We start from the raw sequence: 16,765 nt of genomic DNA on the forward strand, positions 1-16,765 counted from the left end.
AGGAAACTGACCAATCTGTTTTCATCCCTGTTCTCAAGGGAGGGGAAAACTTGAGCTAACAGTCACTAAGGGCCTATTATGTCTGGGTATCATGCTGGTCTTCAGAAGAGCTCATCGGCTGAGATATTCTTCTTGCCAAGATGAAACTAAAATAAAACTACTTCTTGCCAGAACGAAACGAAAATAAAACGACAATCTACTCTTAGGACTTGCAGGTTCACACAGCTATGTCTTCCATACTCCTGAGGCTATATCCAGGGGTACAAACAAATAAAATTAGCACTGGAAAACAAATACATCTACTGTTTAAGGCTTAGCCACTGTTCCACACAAAGTTTAACTGTTGATGTCATTAAAAAAAGGTAATCTCTCAAAATTTTCTTACAAAATACAATGTCAAAATAGCCTCCCTCATCCGAATAATTTAAATCATAAAGCTGAAATATCTAATCCACTAAAAAAAAAATATATATATATATATGAGCAAGTCACTGCTTTTGTGAATTAAATCAGAAATAACTAACTCACAAGGTCAATAACTAGAGAAAATCCTGCTCTCAGATATCTCTGTCCTTTAACAGCTCGGAGCTAATAGCTGGGACCAATATCCAGAATTTGCTTAGGAAACGACTAAAAACACAAAATATAGAAATCACAATTTGAACTTACGGAATCAGCTGGCTGTATTCAAGTTTGCAAATACGGACTACATGATATTCATGTTAAATTAACATCAGTATTTTCAAGGTCAATATTATGTTTGCTCAACTTCTTGGAGTCATACATTTTTGTGATATTTTTAACATCTGACTAAAGCTTCTATCATCACAAGATGCTCACACTGTTTACAAACACTCTGAAACAGCAGCTGGTGTTCCTCAGTCACATCTTGTTACAAAAACAGAGCAACAGTTTTAAACTCCCAGTATATATTTTACTACTCACATGTGAAAAGACTTCACTTTAACTTAAAAGATTTTTCCCCAATGATGTAGAAACATATACACAATTAAGCACAGGCAATTCAGGACAAAATTATGACAAGATCACACACATTCTAATGTAAACGTACAAAGGAGTATAGATATCATATTGAGTAAACTTTAACAAACAGCATAAGTCCTACAAGAAAATTTGAAATCAATGCTAAATAATATTGATCCTGCTTATATTTTTTATGTCATTTTAAAGATCTTTCCCATCTCATTCAAAAAATGCAGAAAATAGAAACTTACCCACACAAGCATTGAGAAATAGCCAATCTGTCTTTTTCATCCTGTTTTTAATTTGTTTTAGTTTTTTGAAGTCTACTTCGAGTTCTTCCTTGCTGCCAACAGCACCAGCCAATTCAATTCTCTGAAAATCCATTTTCATTTCAGAATCCCGTTTTGTAGCAGGAGGTGATCTTCTCTGGCTGTTACCACTACTGCAACTCCCCCTCCATCGAGCTCTGTCTTGCTCATTTATTATTGAAGAAGCCTCTTCAGTGTCTGCCAACTCAATTGCTTCAATGTTATTAGGTCTGGGATGATCACAAACAACACATTTTTTAGCCTTGGCCCAGTTTTCATATGTGCAAATAGAACAAGTCCAATGCTGGGTCCTTGTGTTCAGTTTATTTCTATCATTGTATTCCTCACAAGGATCAACAGAAAAAGCAACTGGTCTTGAGCCAGATCCTGAGGACTGAGGAGATTCCGTGGGACTCCTGGTCCTACGCTGGGATAAGCACTGGGTACATCTGATTGCCCTTGGCCAGTTCAAATATGTGCACATGTGGCATGACCATTTATTTGCATTTTCCACGCTGTATGAAGACTTAACCCTTGGTCTTGCACTAGAGTCTGGACATATCAAAGGACTACTGCCACCTTCCGTGCTGGAAGGATCCCAATCTCTACCAACATCACTTGAACCGCTTTTAAATGGATCTTCTGTAATAATTGTTCCACTAGGTCTTTGGGCACGACACATAGTACACTTGATTGCAGATGGCCAATTTTCATACGTACAATATTCACAAGCCCACTTAATTCCACGTTCTGACATTGTGCACTTCTTGAAGTGAGTTATGTCAGGCAGGAAGCTACAAATAATTAGGACATGGTTATTAAAACAGTAACAACATAATTTCACCTCTGAAAATATGCCTAGAAAATATAAGTACACTTCAACTTATAAAACACATATTTCTTAAAAAATGCACATAAAATTCTATAAGGAATTATCATAGTTTTCTTTTTTATAATCTCCATAGAGACACTGAAGATAAGTTCCCAAAGGAAAAAAGTCTAAGACCTGGAGCTACAACTTTGGAATACAACAGGGACAGGCAAGAGATAAAGGGAGGTTTATGCTGAAAGTTCTAAGAGGGAAAGAGATTAAAATAGGGAAGCCCCTAACAGAAATGTTTAATTCCAGCCAGGCAATCCCATCGATTTAGAAAAGTAACCAATAGTTAAATCTCTTTAAGGGAAAGGAAAGCACACAAATCAAATAATATCTTAAATACATAACCATTCTCAACTTATGAAACACAGATATGCTGTCCAGGTATAGTATCATTAGGTTTTAAATATTTCAAAAGATCAGACAAAGTCAATTCTATCATTCTTCCTAAGGGAGAAGAAAAGCTCAGAATTGTTAATTATCCACTACTCATAATTAAACAGGTAGAAAAGAAAGCTGTTGAGAAGTAAATCTTTACAACTAAAAAAATAACACTGTGAAATAAAATTCCTTGATATCCTGTATCCTCAAAATCTAGTTCTGTCAAGAGCACAAAAAGACTCCATGTTACCCGAACTTGGGACAACCAAATCGACGGAACTTTCCTGCATAATTACTCCAATATAATTTTGAATATTCATATTCAGAATTCATATTCATGCTCAAAATATTCAATATTTTGAATATTTCAAATTCAATTCATATTCAAAATATATTCACTATTTAAAAGGTTCCTAGGACTCCACAGTGGACTTACTAAAAATACACTATAATGAAGACTATTATTTAATGACAACCAATTTGTAAATGAAGCAGATTTCAGTAACATTAAATTTAATAATGATTTTTATCCAAATGGCTTTAAATTAGGCACTGGTCACTAAAGCCAACCTCTCCATTTTCTTAAATCCCCTCACAACTCAATATCATCCCACCATCATTAACTAGAAAAGAGAAAGAAATCTTAGGCAGTATAACAGAAGCTTTTCCCTCTTTCTCAGAATTTTTCCTGAACTTGAAAAGCTGTATCTTTCACTTTAGAAATGTATGTCTCTGCCTGCAAAAGTCCCCTTTATAGCATGAACACTATTTACAGAACAAAATTCATGATAAGAAAGGCTACTTAATAGCTAAAATAAAAATCACACTTACTAAGATTTTAGTTTCCTTGCTATAACCTCCACCTTGCACATGGTTAGTATAAAAGTACGGTTTATAAATCAGACCAAAGACAAGACTCAGTCTTCATGCTGGCTCGATTCTGACTTCCTCAGGTGATACTGCAAAACGTGATAAATGGTCTGTATGACTGTGAATAGCTATTCCTGTAAAGGAGACCAAAACTGAATTTCACTTGAAGCCTGCTACTTTATCCAAAAGTATTATTTAAAAAAAAAAAAAACGCTTTATTTTAATCAATTCTGTATTTTAATCCTACTCATTTAATAATGGACTACCATATTTAGAATTTTAATTTAACACAGCAATAAAATTAGGTAACTGATTGGTCTGTAAAGTCAAATTAGAAGTAACAAATACATTTCTCTACAAAACCTCAAACCTGTATGTATGTGCTAATATTATTGGTAATATTTATTTGGTAGTGCTGCCAATTCCTACCTTTATTAATGAAGAAGGAAAAGTGGTATAAATCCAAGGAAGTAAAAAAAAAAAAATTATTGCCTTTTTTAGCTTTGAAATCTTTTTTCTCCTTCAGTAACTGCATTTTTTTTTTCTAACCCAAGTAATCCAAATTTATTTGGCTTTAGGCTTTTAAATTTAGTTCACACTCACTGACTACACACAATCTGACAGCAGTTCAAAGTATGTTGTAGCACAGGGCACTAAAATCATCTAAGCACCTACAGAGCAGATGATCAAGATTTAATGGCATTTTCATACTCATTAAAAGCAGTTTCTTCCTTTAGTTTCTCAGGAGTAAAGACAGAAATACATTACTTGTTCATGCTATTGGAAATTAAAATCAACAAGTAGAAGCCCATCATGGCATGAACAAAATGCCATAATAAACCCATATCCAGAGCCACTAAAAGTAGTTTCTATATTTTATTTAAAATCTTCACATTCAAAAATCTATGCCTGCTTTGATAAACTTTAGGCTTGTAGAGTCCACTAAACAGCTTATAACCTTATATTATCTTAGCTCATCTTCATGGAACTAATGTACTAAAGTAACTTATCTAAATGTCCAAGCTGACCAAAAAAAACAAAACAAAACAAAATAATTAACAAAAAAAATAAAATATCCTTGTCATATATGCATGGAAAATAGTAGACAAACAGCTGTCTAATTAGCCTACCAGTAAATTTTAGCACTCCCTTCCAAAAATCCAGGTAACTAAGCAATACCAAAACCAAGCTTAAGAATTTTAAGAGAAGTGCATTTCAATTAGATAATGATGTTCAATATCCACTCTATAGGCAATTGAGACTTTGCAGGAATATTGTTTTTCAGAAACTAAAACCTAAAATTCATTGGGGAGGATTATCTGAGAGAGGCATCTGTAACCTGTGGAAATTAGTAAACAGAATGGAAGAATAAAGATAACATCAGTTCACTATGTGATTTTGCATTACCGAGATGAAATTAACATTGAACACTCTTTTTCTCCCAGAAGTCAAGACATCTCAAAAGGGACACAAAATTATTTTCAATAGCAACCAGTTTTAAAAGCTACTAGTGCACAGTACAGCAAAACTGTTACTGATTACCATTTTAAGCTAACATACAATCATATACCCAATTTAACTTACAAGTCTAATTTTACACGCAACTCAGATTTCCAAGTTCTATCAAATAAATCACACTTCAATTAATTGGTGCAATAAAATACAACAAAATCTGTATAATACTCTGAATCTTCTTTAAGGGGAAGTGAACACAAATGTTACTCTTAAGACAAATATTTCTTGGTTCAAATTCAATACCAGCAGTACCCATTCTGTGGATCAGAGAATCTAAAGAATCCATTTGTGCATCAAGTTCTACCTGTAGGATGTCTCCAAGTATCCCAACCATTTTCCAAAATTAAAATCCTAACAACTTTGATTATATACCTTCCCAATCCAAATAATTAAAAAAGCACAGGTACTACGGTGAACATACTAACAGCCCAGGAAGGGGAGGGGAGTAGTAATTGAACCTTTTTTATATTTTCATGCATGACAATGAATTACTTAAACCATTTTGTGAAGCATTACTAAATATTGCAGAAGAAATACATGTATACTGTAGTCAGTAATCATCCCCAAAATTGTAGCTACACTATAAATTTCCCCAACCACCTACTAAAGAAACTGCTAATGAAAGAGAACTGGAGAACTGAAGTAATCCTCATCAAATGCAAGCTCCTTAAGAAACAACCTGAGGAACCTCAGTTGCCAGCTAGTTTTAAATGATGAGAAGGTACCCTGAGGAATGAATGACAGCAATCTTTAAAGTTTTTCTTTCTCATTAGCTTTGATTACTACAAATCTGTGGAGATTTACGAATATTCAGAAAGCATCTTAGGGGAGGACAGGTGAAAACTAAAACTAAAAGGATATTCCATGCATGTTGAATTTTCAGGTTCTGCTAAAATATTACAAGGTATTCTGAATTGTAATATTTATGCAAATTAATTAATTAAAAGCACTACACAACTCTCAAGCCAAAACCCCCACAGTCATTTCCTTTTTTCATCAACATCTTCTTACATCATCGTTTTCCTCACCAACAGTCAAGAGGAAAAACAACTGGTCTTGAGCAAGATCCTAAAGACCATGATGAACCCTCTATCTCCAAACATAACCTCATTTCAGGGCTCCAATAGTTTATTAAATCCTGCATAGAACCCCTTACCCTCGCCCTCACAACAAACTCCTATCTTAACTTCTCCAACTTCCAGGAATGATTATCATTAATACTCCTACCCAGCAATGAAACTCAGTCATCTTTAACTCTGCCTTCTCTCTAGAGGTTCTTCCTGGAGGTTCTGTGCATTCAGTTCTTTTCTTCCCATTCCCACTGCCACCAATCACTTCTAAGTTCAGGTCAGAACGACTGTAACAGTTCTGTTATGGAGGCCTCCTAAACTTCTTACCCAGCCAAATCCATGCAAGCTCACTGTTATCAGAATAATCCTAATAACATGACTCTTTATGAAGTTCTTCTGCAACAGTAAACTCTCAACTCTTCAGTCACACGTGCACACCCCATACATTCAAACACACTCCCAAACAGACCACACACACCCCAAACTCATTCATGTACTCCCTCCCCAACAGTACACACATGATACAAAAGCACCACAGAGACTCACTCACTTTAAGCAAATCCTTTAAGACTCCCATCTGTTTCACAAAGTTTTCGAATCTCTTCAAATACACTCCAAGTAACCACATTCCACTGACACTTGGCACTTACTGTGTTTCTTCTCAGGGCTAGTTTCTGTAAACATTAATTTGTGTTTGTTTTTCCTATTCCATTCCCTCCCCTCAATTTTCAGTTGGTAGCAAAACTTTGACAAACCCTGGCCAAGGGAATCCAGTGGCATGGAATGCAGACCAGCCCTGTGTTTAGTAAAATCCATAGAAAAGATCATGTTAAGTGACCTGAAAAGAGAAAGGAGATGGTCGATTATGCTTGTGAGCAACCTCACGCTAAAAAGAGAGATGCTAGAGCTGAAGGATGGAATCCACTCCATGGTAGCAACTACAGACATGGCTAGACCTTAGGAAAAAGTGTCTGTAAGGAACAAATTAGGTGCCAAGCCACAGGCATTGGAGCAGCCAAAGAAACTGTGGATGAAGGAAACAGAAACTGAAGGAACCCTCTGGAAGACAAAGTAAGGTACGTTATTACCAAACCTTTGACTAACATGAGGGAAGGGAGCCCCAAGGATGCCTACGGTTGAATTACCTGCCAAGGGAGCTCAGAGTTCTTTAAATTGGGCTTGATTTAAATGTGGTACTCTGCCCTGAGTTTCTGGATGGAGATTCATATTTGACACACTTGTGCTATCTTCCTACTCCCCAACCAGAATATAAACTGAGCAAAAACTACAAAGTGTATTTGTCTTCCTTTCAGTTCACAGCACGCCAGGTAAGTACATAGTTAAATATATTACTCTATCAATGAATATCTAAAAGTACATAGCAAGTCATGACTACTGCATCCCCATTTCCCTGCCCATTAAATATATGTAACACATGTAATTTAATAAAATTTATAAAATTGACAACACTTTGCCAATGCTAGTTTGGCATCTGGAATAAAAGAAACTCAAATGAAAAGACAAAATACAACAATCACTAAATTCTTTGTTAAGTGGCTTCATTGGGCAATGGAACCCTCTGGTTCCATAATCCATAACTAAACACAATTTTCTCACTTGGCTTCCTAGACACTCCTGGTTTTTTTCCATTCTCAGGAGCTGTTCTTCCTTAATCTTCTTTACCAGCTCCTTATCTTCCGCCAAGTGCCCTAAGACTCAGTCCTTAGATCTCTTCTCTCTAACCACTACCTCCCTTAGGGATCTCATTCAATCCCAGGTCTTCAGATTCAACTATATGCTAATGACTTTCAAATTCTGAACTCCAGATTTATGAATCCAACTGCCTACCTGACAGCTCTATTTGAATGTTTAATTGACATTTCAAACTTAAAATGTCCAAAACTGAATCCCTGGTCTGCCCAACACCAACAATCTGTTCTACCCTCAGTCTTCACCATCTCAACTAATGGCAACTCCATCCTTCCAGTTCTCAGGCCAAAAGGCTTGCCATCATCCCCTTTGTCTTACACCCAAAAGCCAAACCATTAGCAAATCCTGCTGGCCTAATTTCAGACTATGTCCAGGTTCTGATCACTTCTCTCCACCTCCTCTGCTACTACTACCTTCGTCCAAGCCACCACTTATTTCATCTAGATTATTCCAAGAGTCTCCTGTGATGGTCTGAAGCTGTATGTATCACAGAAAAGTTAATCCATTCCTGCAGGTATGCACCCATTGTGAGTAGGATCTTAAGATGTGACCCACCTCATTCAGGGTGGGTCTTTAGCCTCTTACTGGAGTCCTTTATAAGAGAATGAAATTTAGAAAAAGAGATAGAAAAGCCAAAGAACCAAGAAGCTGAAAGCAACAAAACCAAGAAAAGGAAGACACCAGCAGATGCCACCATGTGCCTTGCCATGTGACAGAGGAGTCCAAGATCACAAGCGGCCAGTCGTGAGGAAGAAAGCATCTTCTTGATGATGCCAATTTGGACATGTTGAGAGCTTCAAAACTGTAAGCTTGTAAGCTAATAAATTCCCATAGTTAAAGCCAACACATTTTATAGTATCTGCTTCCAGCAGCTCAGCAAACTAAAATATCTCCTAACTGGTCTCCCTACTTTTCCTCTTCCCACCCACTACCACACACCCCTTTTAGTCTCAATACAGCAGCCACACTTATTCTTCTTTTTAAGCACATGTCATTAAGTTTGTCACTCTCCTCCTCAAAATCCACAAACGGCTTTCCATCTCTCAAAATACAAGCCAAAGACCCTAAAAGGACCCTATGTGATTTATACTTCATCACCTCCATCACCATCTTGGGCTTTACATTTGCTGTTCCCTTTACATTGAAGGCTCTCTTTCCCTTCTCCGACCCCCAAACACAAAACACACCCCTCCCCTAAAATGGCTGCATGACTAGCTCCACTGCCTCTTTCAGGTCTTTGCTCAAATGTTACTTCCAGTCCTCAGCCTTCCCTGACCACCTACCTTAAAACTGCACCACCACCTTGGCACACTGTTCCCCCAGCTTCCCCCACTTATTTTTCTCCACAGTATTTATCACCTTCTAATGTATTTATTCCATTCACTGATCGTCTCCCTCCACAAGGCTGTGGGCAGCATGAGGCTTGAATTTTTGGCTATTTTCCCCACTACTCTATCCCTAGTGTGAACAGTAGCTGGCATACAGTGGGCACTGATACAGATTTACTGATGAATGAACGACAGAGCTGCATTTCATGGACCAAATGTATTCAAAGAACTGGAATAGTTCTAAGATAAACTAAGAGATTTAATTTTCATTTTGGTGACTCAGGTCTTGATAATTCTGAGGCATTACAATATAAACAGCACTCATCACTATCCTTTAATTGCCAGATAACAGAGAGCCAAGTTAAAAAAAAAAAAAAAATCTGAAAACCATATTTCCCAAGTGAGCAACTGAAACATTTATGCAAAACAATGCTTTATGACCTTTATTTTTCTTAGCAAATACTTTAGTATTAAAATCTTCTTGGGGTACATAAAAACTCTATTTTCTGCATGATTTTTCTGTAAACCTACAACTTCTCCAATTAAAAAAAAATAGAATTTAAAAGACCTGCTTCTGGCCTCAGATCTGCTCATAACCTTTGTTTAAGTCACATGACTGGTTTAAGGCCCCAATCGGAAGAATGTTACATGATTTGAAGTGTTTTATATCACATATTAAGGCGTGTTCAGCAAGGCCAAAGAGCATAGTGAATTAGAGAGTGGATTCAGCTCTAGATGCCAGGGTTTGAATTTCAGCTCTGGCCCTTTCTAATCCTAACTTTGATCATATCTTTTTATTTAGCTGAGATTCACTTTCCTCCTCTAAAAAATAGGGCAACAATAATACCTTTGTCATAGGGCTTCTGTGAGCATAAAATGAGTGAATGCCTGGTACATTTGGTAAGCCCTCTAAAATGTTAGCTATCATCATCAGGAACCAAAATGTCAATCTTAATAAATTATTAAGGATTTTTATTTTCTCTAAGCAAAGGGGAGGTTGGGGGTAGATCACTAGGTATGTGACAAGTATCACAAGAATTTCAAAATTCATCTGAAACTCTAAAAACTCTAAAAACTCAAATTCTTACTATTAACTATGCCATACCTTTGTTACCTCAGCTTCACACACCCAGCTCTAGAATCCAATTCAAACAGCAAACATCCAATCAGAATTTCATGTTTCTGGGCCTCAGTTTTCCTATCTGCGAAACATTTGTCCTTTCCTCACAGCTCTGAAAGTCTGTAAGTTTACAACAGATCTGTAAGTATTCAAAATCTGAGCAACCTGAGTTACTATGACTATTCACGAACAGGTTAATTATTCAAGTCCTATTATATAAAGGACACAAGTATAAAACTTTTGCAATCATTAAATACCCCCTGAAAGTATTAAATCAATGTGAAATTTTGTATAAATAATCAAGAATTAGTAGGGCTCATAAATATGCTAACCTTCCTATACAAAGAGGCTGGTACTGCTACTTGTTATCTAAGGCATCTGTATATAATGAGTAGATTTGAACTAAATACACTTGCTGAGTCCCCTTCCCAAGAATCTGTGGACAAGTGGACAAAGTAAATTTAAGTTAAACAACACCTCCAGGGTGCACTATGCCTTAACTGAAGTGAAAATTCATGCAACTACAACTAGCCTAATAAAGAATTTAAAGTTTATATTTTTATCTGTCAAGACTACATTAAGTAGGAAAATCTGTACTAAAAGCTACAATGCTAAAGTTAAAAAAAAAAAAAGAGAGACAATTAGCAACCCATTGTTTAGAATGAAAGGAGATCTAGAAGACATAAAATTAACCCACAGTTGGGCCAAACCTAGCACGAAACAACAGCAAAACTGTTTCTCTTCATCTATCTTGTAGTCATTTCAAGAATTCTACCTGTTTACATACCACAGTTTTATCTGTCATTTTATCAACTTCCTCTGTTCAAACAATTCAGTTCCTAGAAAGCAACAAGAAAGGAGGAGTAATACACATCTATCTTGAGCTACTGAAGAACCCATTTTTTAGCATGACTCTTTTATGCAGTTTCAGAGACATCAAACGTCAGTAGTGCACCCCAAATTACAATCCCAAACAAAACAAACAATGTTAACAACCTATACATAGCCCTGTATTAAAGGAAAGCAAAGAATGGCTGTCGGGGAGATAGCCACAACTCATCTCTGTGAGACAGCCAAGAGTCATCTTTTGGAATTTCAATTTTCTCATCTGTGAAAAAAATGAAGGAACTGAATAAGGATGATCTCCAGATTTTTCACCACCTGTGCTAAACTCTCTAATTAGTAAAAAAAGTCTTTCATTCTTCTATGTAAAGACTCACCTTAAAATCTTATTTATTAAACTTTATTTTACAAGTACTCTATTTCCAAAGATAATTTTTAATTAAACTTTCTCTGCTCCAATGAAAAATCCTGAAATAGTCAAGTCCAAATTTTAAAATGCTTACTGTTAAATTAATGATCACATAAAAGATCTAAGCAACATCAAAAACATACTTTTAAAATGAAGTTAGCATACACCCACATACCATATCATACCACCTATGAATTACTTGTGCCACATAATACTAAAAGTTATTGAATGTGAATTGATCAAGCCTCTAGACCTAACTGCAAGTTTACAGGAAATACAGGGGGTAGAGAAACAAAATGGTATCATGGGGATGAAATCAGCACATTTCAGAATGCACAAAAATCCAGAAGAAAAATGATCCAATTTCTTCAACAAACAAATGGCGAGGAAAAAAGGGGACGGGGGTAGTGGGAACCTCTATGCAAAAGTAGAATTAAAAGCCTTAACAACCAAATCAAATATATGGACCTAATTTTTTGGATCCTGGTAGGAACAAACCAATGTTTTAAAAACGTGTGGGCATGCGCATATGCAAACAAAGGAAATAAGAACAATGATGTGATATTAATTACCGTTAAATTTTTTAGGTGTGATAATAGTGGTAATAGTATGGGTCCCATATTTTTAGAACAGGCCTGTTTTCTTAGGAGGCACATACTGAAATATCTACAGATGAAATTACATGTCTGGAATTTGCTTTAAAAACATCCTTTGAGAAGGAGGAGGAATATAAATGAAACAAGATTGCCCCTGAGGATTCATTCTACTGGTCTCTCCATATTTACAAATATTTGAAACTTTTCATAATAAAAAGTTTTTAAAATCTATCAGTTAAGTAACAAATGCTGTTGGAGACTGAGAATGAAGGCTTAGACTGCTAAGGCTAGAAAAGGAAGAGAAGGCAGTATATTGCATATACTTCAAGTGCGACTCAAAGAGTAGTACAGGACCCATGGCAGTCTACAAACTGTTTACTGACCTCTTGAGAAATTGAGAGTTAAGCATCAAAACAAAACTTCTGTAGCAATTTTATAAAATAATTTTATAATTGCTGAACCTTTATTAGGGCTTGTTTGACAAGCATTGTTAAAACATTTGGAAAAATACAAATACACAGCTTTTTTCTACTACTTTCAAATACTTCATATATAAGAGGAAATACATCAAAATATGAACCAAAGGTCCTTCCATCACTTCCACAAATGAATGGTACTAAGACTAGAACCAAAGTGATAAAAAATCTGCTTCTTAACAATATTTTTTAGTCAATAATATACAGGAACCATTTTATTAAAATATATATATCACCAATGCTCAAAGAATGATGGGGAATGTTAAAAGGACACAAGAGGGATGACATCATCAACACGGCGACATAAACAGCTACTGAAAACTCTCCAGAGATTCAATGAACAAAAGGAAATTCTGAATTGTTTGAAACTCTGGAGGAGGATATAAACTGGAGAAAGACACTGCAAATGCCAAACTGAAGAAAGAGAAGAAATATCAGGTAGGAATCTTCCATCTCAGGCCAGCCGGTCCTCTCCCCTCCCCCTCACTCAGTCTCTGAAGCACAAAATCAGCAAGCAGGACCCCTCCCCCAGGGACACAGATTTTAAAATCTCTCACAGCAGTGAAAAATAGCCTCACTGTTTGAAGAGACAGTGGACAGGGGAGGACATTTCAAGGCCCAGATCAGTGAGACAAAGAGACTGAGAAAACGTGGACAGAGACTGTTTCCAGCCCTGGCTCCAACAGCCCTTCCCCCACCCAAGGGAAGCAGCAGCCAGCAGGTGTTTCCTTGCCTTGGAGACAGCTGGAGTACTGGGTCTGAAGGAGTACTTTGCCACAGGTGGAGCCCCACATCAGGCCAGATTTTGGCTGGCAAAGTAAGGGCATAAGAATCCCGCAGTTTCAGTCCTGCTGGGTCAGACAGAGCCTGTGCTTGGAAGCAAAGCAGCCTCTGTGGATGATTAAGTTACCAAACAGCACCATCTGCTGGACAGTCTGGAAAGTGCAAAGGAAGTAAAATACTTCTTAAAAGATGCTTCAGACCATTTCTTAGGAGCAAAAGAGCTGGTCTACAATGCCCTGTGTGGAAATCTGGCCCTATTTTGGCTGAGAAAAATAGGGAAGACCCAACTGTTAAGGCAGGGCTCCAAAACAAACCCAGGTCTTGCCTGGTGGAAAACAGGGCACCAGTGGAAGCTAGCAGATCTATATTACCACACACAGTGAACTTACCGGGGTGACCAGTGCCTACCTCCCACTTCTGTGGCAGGCGACAGTGGACACCTGATTTGGGGGGAAAGATGGGGGCAGAGCCACTCTGACAACTGGTCAGGGAGAGAAACAGAGAAAAGATAGAGTTCAAAGACAAACCAACAAGAAAACCTGAGGCAAAAGAGAGAAAACAACCTCAAGAATAAACCAATCAAGAAAATCAGATGCCCAGACAGCAAAAAATTATGAGCCACATCAGGAAACGGGAAGATATGGCCCAGACAAAGGAATAAACTAACATCTCAACTGAAATTCAGAAGTTGAAACAATCATAGATGCTCAAACAAATCTTTTAAATTAAATCAACCAGTTGAGAGAGAATGTGACCAAAGAGATGAAGGATATAAAGAAGACATGGGTGGTCATAAGGAAGAATTCATAAGCTTGAAAAAACAAATGGCAGAACTTATGGGAATGAAAGGCACAATAGAAGAGATGAAAAACACAACAGAGACATACAACAGCAAACTTGGAGAGGCAGAAGAAAGGATCAGTGTGCTGGAGGACAGGACATCTGAAATCCTGCACACAAGGGAACAAATCAGAAAAAGAATGGAAAAATACAAGCAAGTCTCAGGGAACTGAAAGCAACAAGAAGCACATGAATATATATGTCATGGGTGTCCCAGAAGAAGAAGAGAAGGGAAGAGGGGCAAAAAGAATAATGGAAGAAATAATTGCTGAAAATTCCCCATCTGTTATAAAAGACATAAAATTACAGGTCCAAGAAGCACAGCATACCCCAAACAGAACTGATCCAAATAGACCTACTCCAAGACAATTACTAATCAGATTTTCAAATGTCAAAGACAGAATTCTGAAAGCAGCAAGAGAAAAGGTGATCACATACAAGGGAAGCTCGATAAGACTAAGTGCAGATCTCTCAACAGAAATCATGGAGGCGAGAAGGCAGTGGTATGACATATTCAAGATACTGAAACAGAAAAACTGCCACCCAAGAATCCTATATCCGGCAAAACTGTCCTTCAAAAATGAGGTAGAGTTTAAAATATTTACAGATGAACAGACACTGACAGAGTTTGTGAACAGGAGACCTCCTCTATGAGAAATACTAAAGGGAGTGCTACAGACAGATAGGAAAAGACAAGAGACAAGTTTGGAGAAGAGTGTAGAAATGAAGATATCAGGAGATAGAAAGAGGGTAGAGATTAGGCATTTGATGTTGAAGGAATGTTTTTTACATGAAGGAGTGGCAAGAAGGAATGAAGTTAGGAGGTATGTAACTAGGTAAATGGACCTTGAGGACAGAAGGTTGGGTGAAATAAGCCAGAAACGAAAAGACAAACATTATTCAATCTGGAGCATGGGTTATCTAGGAAGGCTTCCTAGAATGTAAGCTCTTACAGCAGTCACATCTATTCATGAGTTGTAACAGTTATTTCTAAATTTTGAGATATTGAGCTGTTTTGTGTGTGACGTGCTCAGTCTCTGGAGCTTTGGGTATCTGTGTGGTGCCTGGGACTCGGAGCCAGGGTTCAGCAGCTGTAAGTGCTGGCATTGCCCCATGAATCAACTATTAAAGAGACTGAAAAGATGAGACTTCAATTGGAGATATAAACGAAATGGACTAGGTTGAGATTGGGGTAGATCAGACTAAAGGATAGAGGGTGATATTAACTGTGTTTTAAAACTTTGGCTTCTGTGTGGACCAAAGAAAGAGATGTTTATTTGGTCCAAAATCTGTATTTTCTGTAGCATACTATATAATTTAACTTGCATGGTCAGTTTACTCAAATACCATAATTACATGGAAAATTGACTAGGGAGTGAGATCTTGTTGGTTTACACAGGTTAGCATGAAGCCCCTATACAACCCAGAGTAATTTGGGCAAAGAATAAAAAGAACTTGCAAAGCCCCCTTGAGGGACTGGGGGGAAATGTGGAAATATTAAAGTTCCCCAGCTGGGGAATTCCTGATATTCTCACAAGCACTGGAGACCACCAGCTTAGTAGGCCAAGACCTCGATCTTGGGGCTTGCCCTTATGAAGCTTGTTACTGCAAAGGAGAGGCTAAGCCTACTCATAATTGTGCCTAAGAGTCACCCCCAGAGAAGCTCTTTTGTTGCTCAGATGTGGCCTCTCTCTCTTAAGCAGACTCAGCAGGTAAACTCACTGCCCTCCCCTCTATGTGGGACATGACTCCCAGGGATATAAATCTCCTTGGCAACATGGGACATGACTCCCAGGGATGACCTTGGACCCTGCATCGTGTGATTCAGAAAGGCTTCTGGACCAAAATGGGGAAAAGAAATGAAACAAAATACAGTTTCAGTGGCTGAGAGATTTCAAATGGCGTCAGGAGGTCATTCTGGAGGTAACTCTTATGAATTATATAGATATTCCCTTCTAGTTTTTAGTTTACTAGAATAGTTAGAAGGAAATATCTGAAACTGATGAACTGCAATCCAGTATCCTTGATTCTTGAAGGTGAGTGTATAACTATATAGCTTACATGGCATGACCATGTGATTGTGAAAACCTCATGGCTCACACTCCCTTTACCTAGTGTATGGACAAATGAGTAGAAAAATGGGGACAAAAAGTAAATGAATAATATGGGGGACATGGGGTATGGGATGTTTTGGGTGTTCTTTTTACTTTTATTTTTATTTTTATTTTTTGTAATAATGAAAATGTTCAAAAATTGGTGATGAATGCACAACTATATGATGATACTGTGAACAACTGTTTTTACACTTTGGATGATGTATGGTTAAGTAAATATATTTCAATAAATAAATAAATAAATAGGCATAAGAGCTCGCTTGAAGGGCTTCCACTGGCCAAATCTGTCAATCTGAGCATCAACATAAATAATAATAGTAAAGGACTGGATTAGAAAATCAACAATATTAATGGATCCAGAAAATAATGCTCAATGGATGCTGAAATCAGTATGAAAGTCTGAAGATCAACAGGATATTTATAAAGCCTCAAAGTATCTCCCCACAATAACTTTACAGTGAAGAAACCTGATAGCCACGACTCTAACCAAGTAGTCAAAGTTAACTTCACCAGTAATAACATCATTTGTCTCCTGATATGT

At 37.2% G+C, this 16,765-nt stretch overlaps 1 protein-coding gene across 3 annotated transcripts in view; it reads right to left on the reverse strand.

Moving 5' to 3' along the window:
* The window catches only part of ZRANB1 (zinc finger RANBP2-type containing 1), an 87,561-nt gene that overhangs the window by 58,486 nt on the left and 12,310 nt on the right, over nucleotides 1-16,765 (reverse strand). The window contains exons 2-3 of one of the 3 annotated variants that reach the window (XM_037804362.1): nucleotides 3,382-3,554; nucleotides 1,236-2,086 (exon numbers count right to left, since the gene is read on the reverse strand). In XM_037804362.1, the coding sequence (XP_037660290.1) occupies nucleotides 1,236-2,086; nucleotides 3,382-3,422 (892 nt within the window). In that variant the 5' untranslated portion in view covers nucleotides 3,423-3,554. Of the gene's footprint in view, nucleotides 1-1,235; nucleotides 2,087-3,381; nucleotides 3,555-16,765 lie in introns of those variants that run through there. The other 2 variants (XM_037804363.1, XM_037804364.1) reach the window with 2 other exon arrangements.

The sequence above is a fragment of the Choloepus didactylus genome, chromosome 15 (genome assembly GCF_015220235.1).
Source record: "Choloepus didactylus isolate mChoDid1 chromosome 15, mChoDid1.pri, whole genome shotgun sequence".
Lineage (NCBI taxonomy): Eukaryota > Metazoa > Chordata > Mammalia > Pilosa > Megalonychidae > Choloepus > Choloepus didactylus.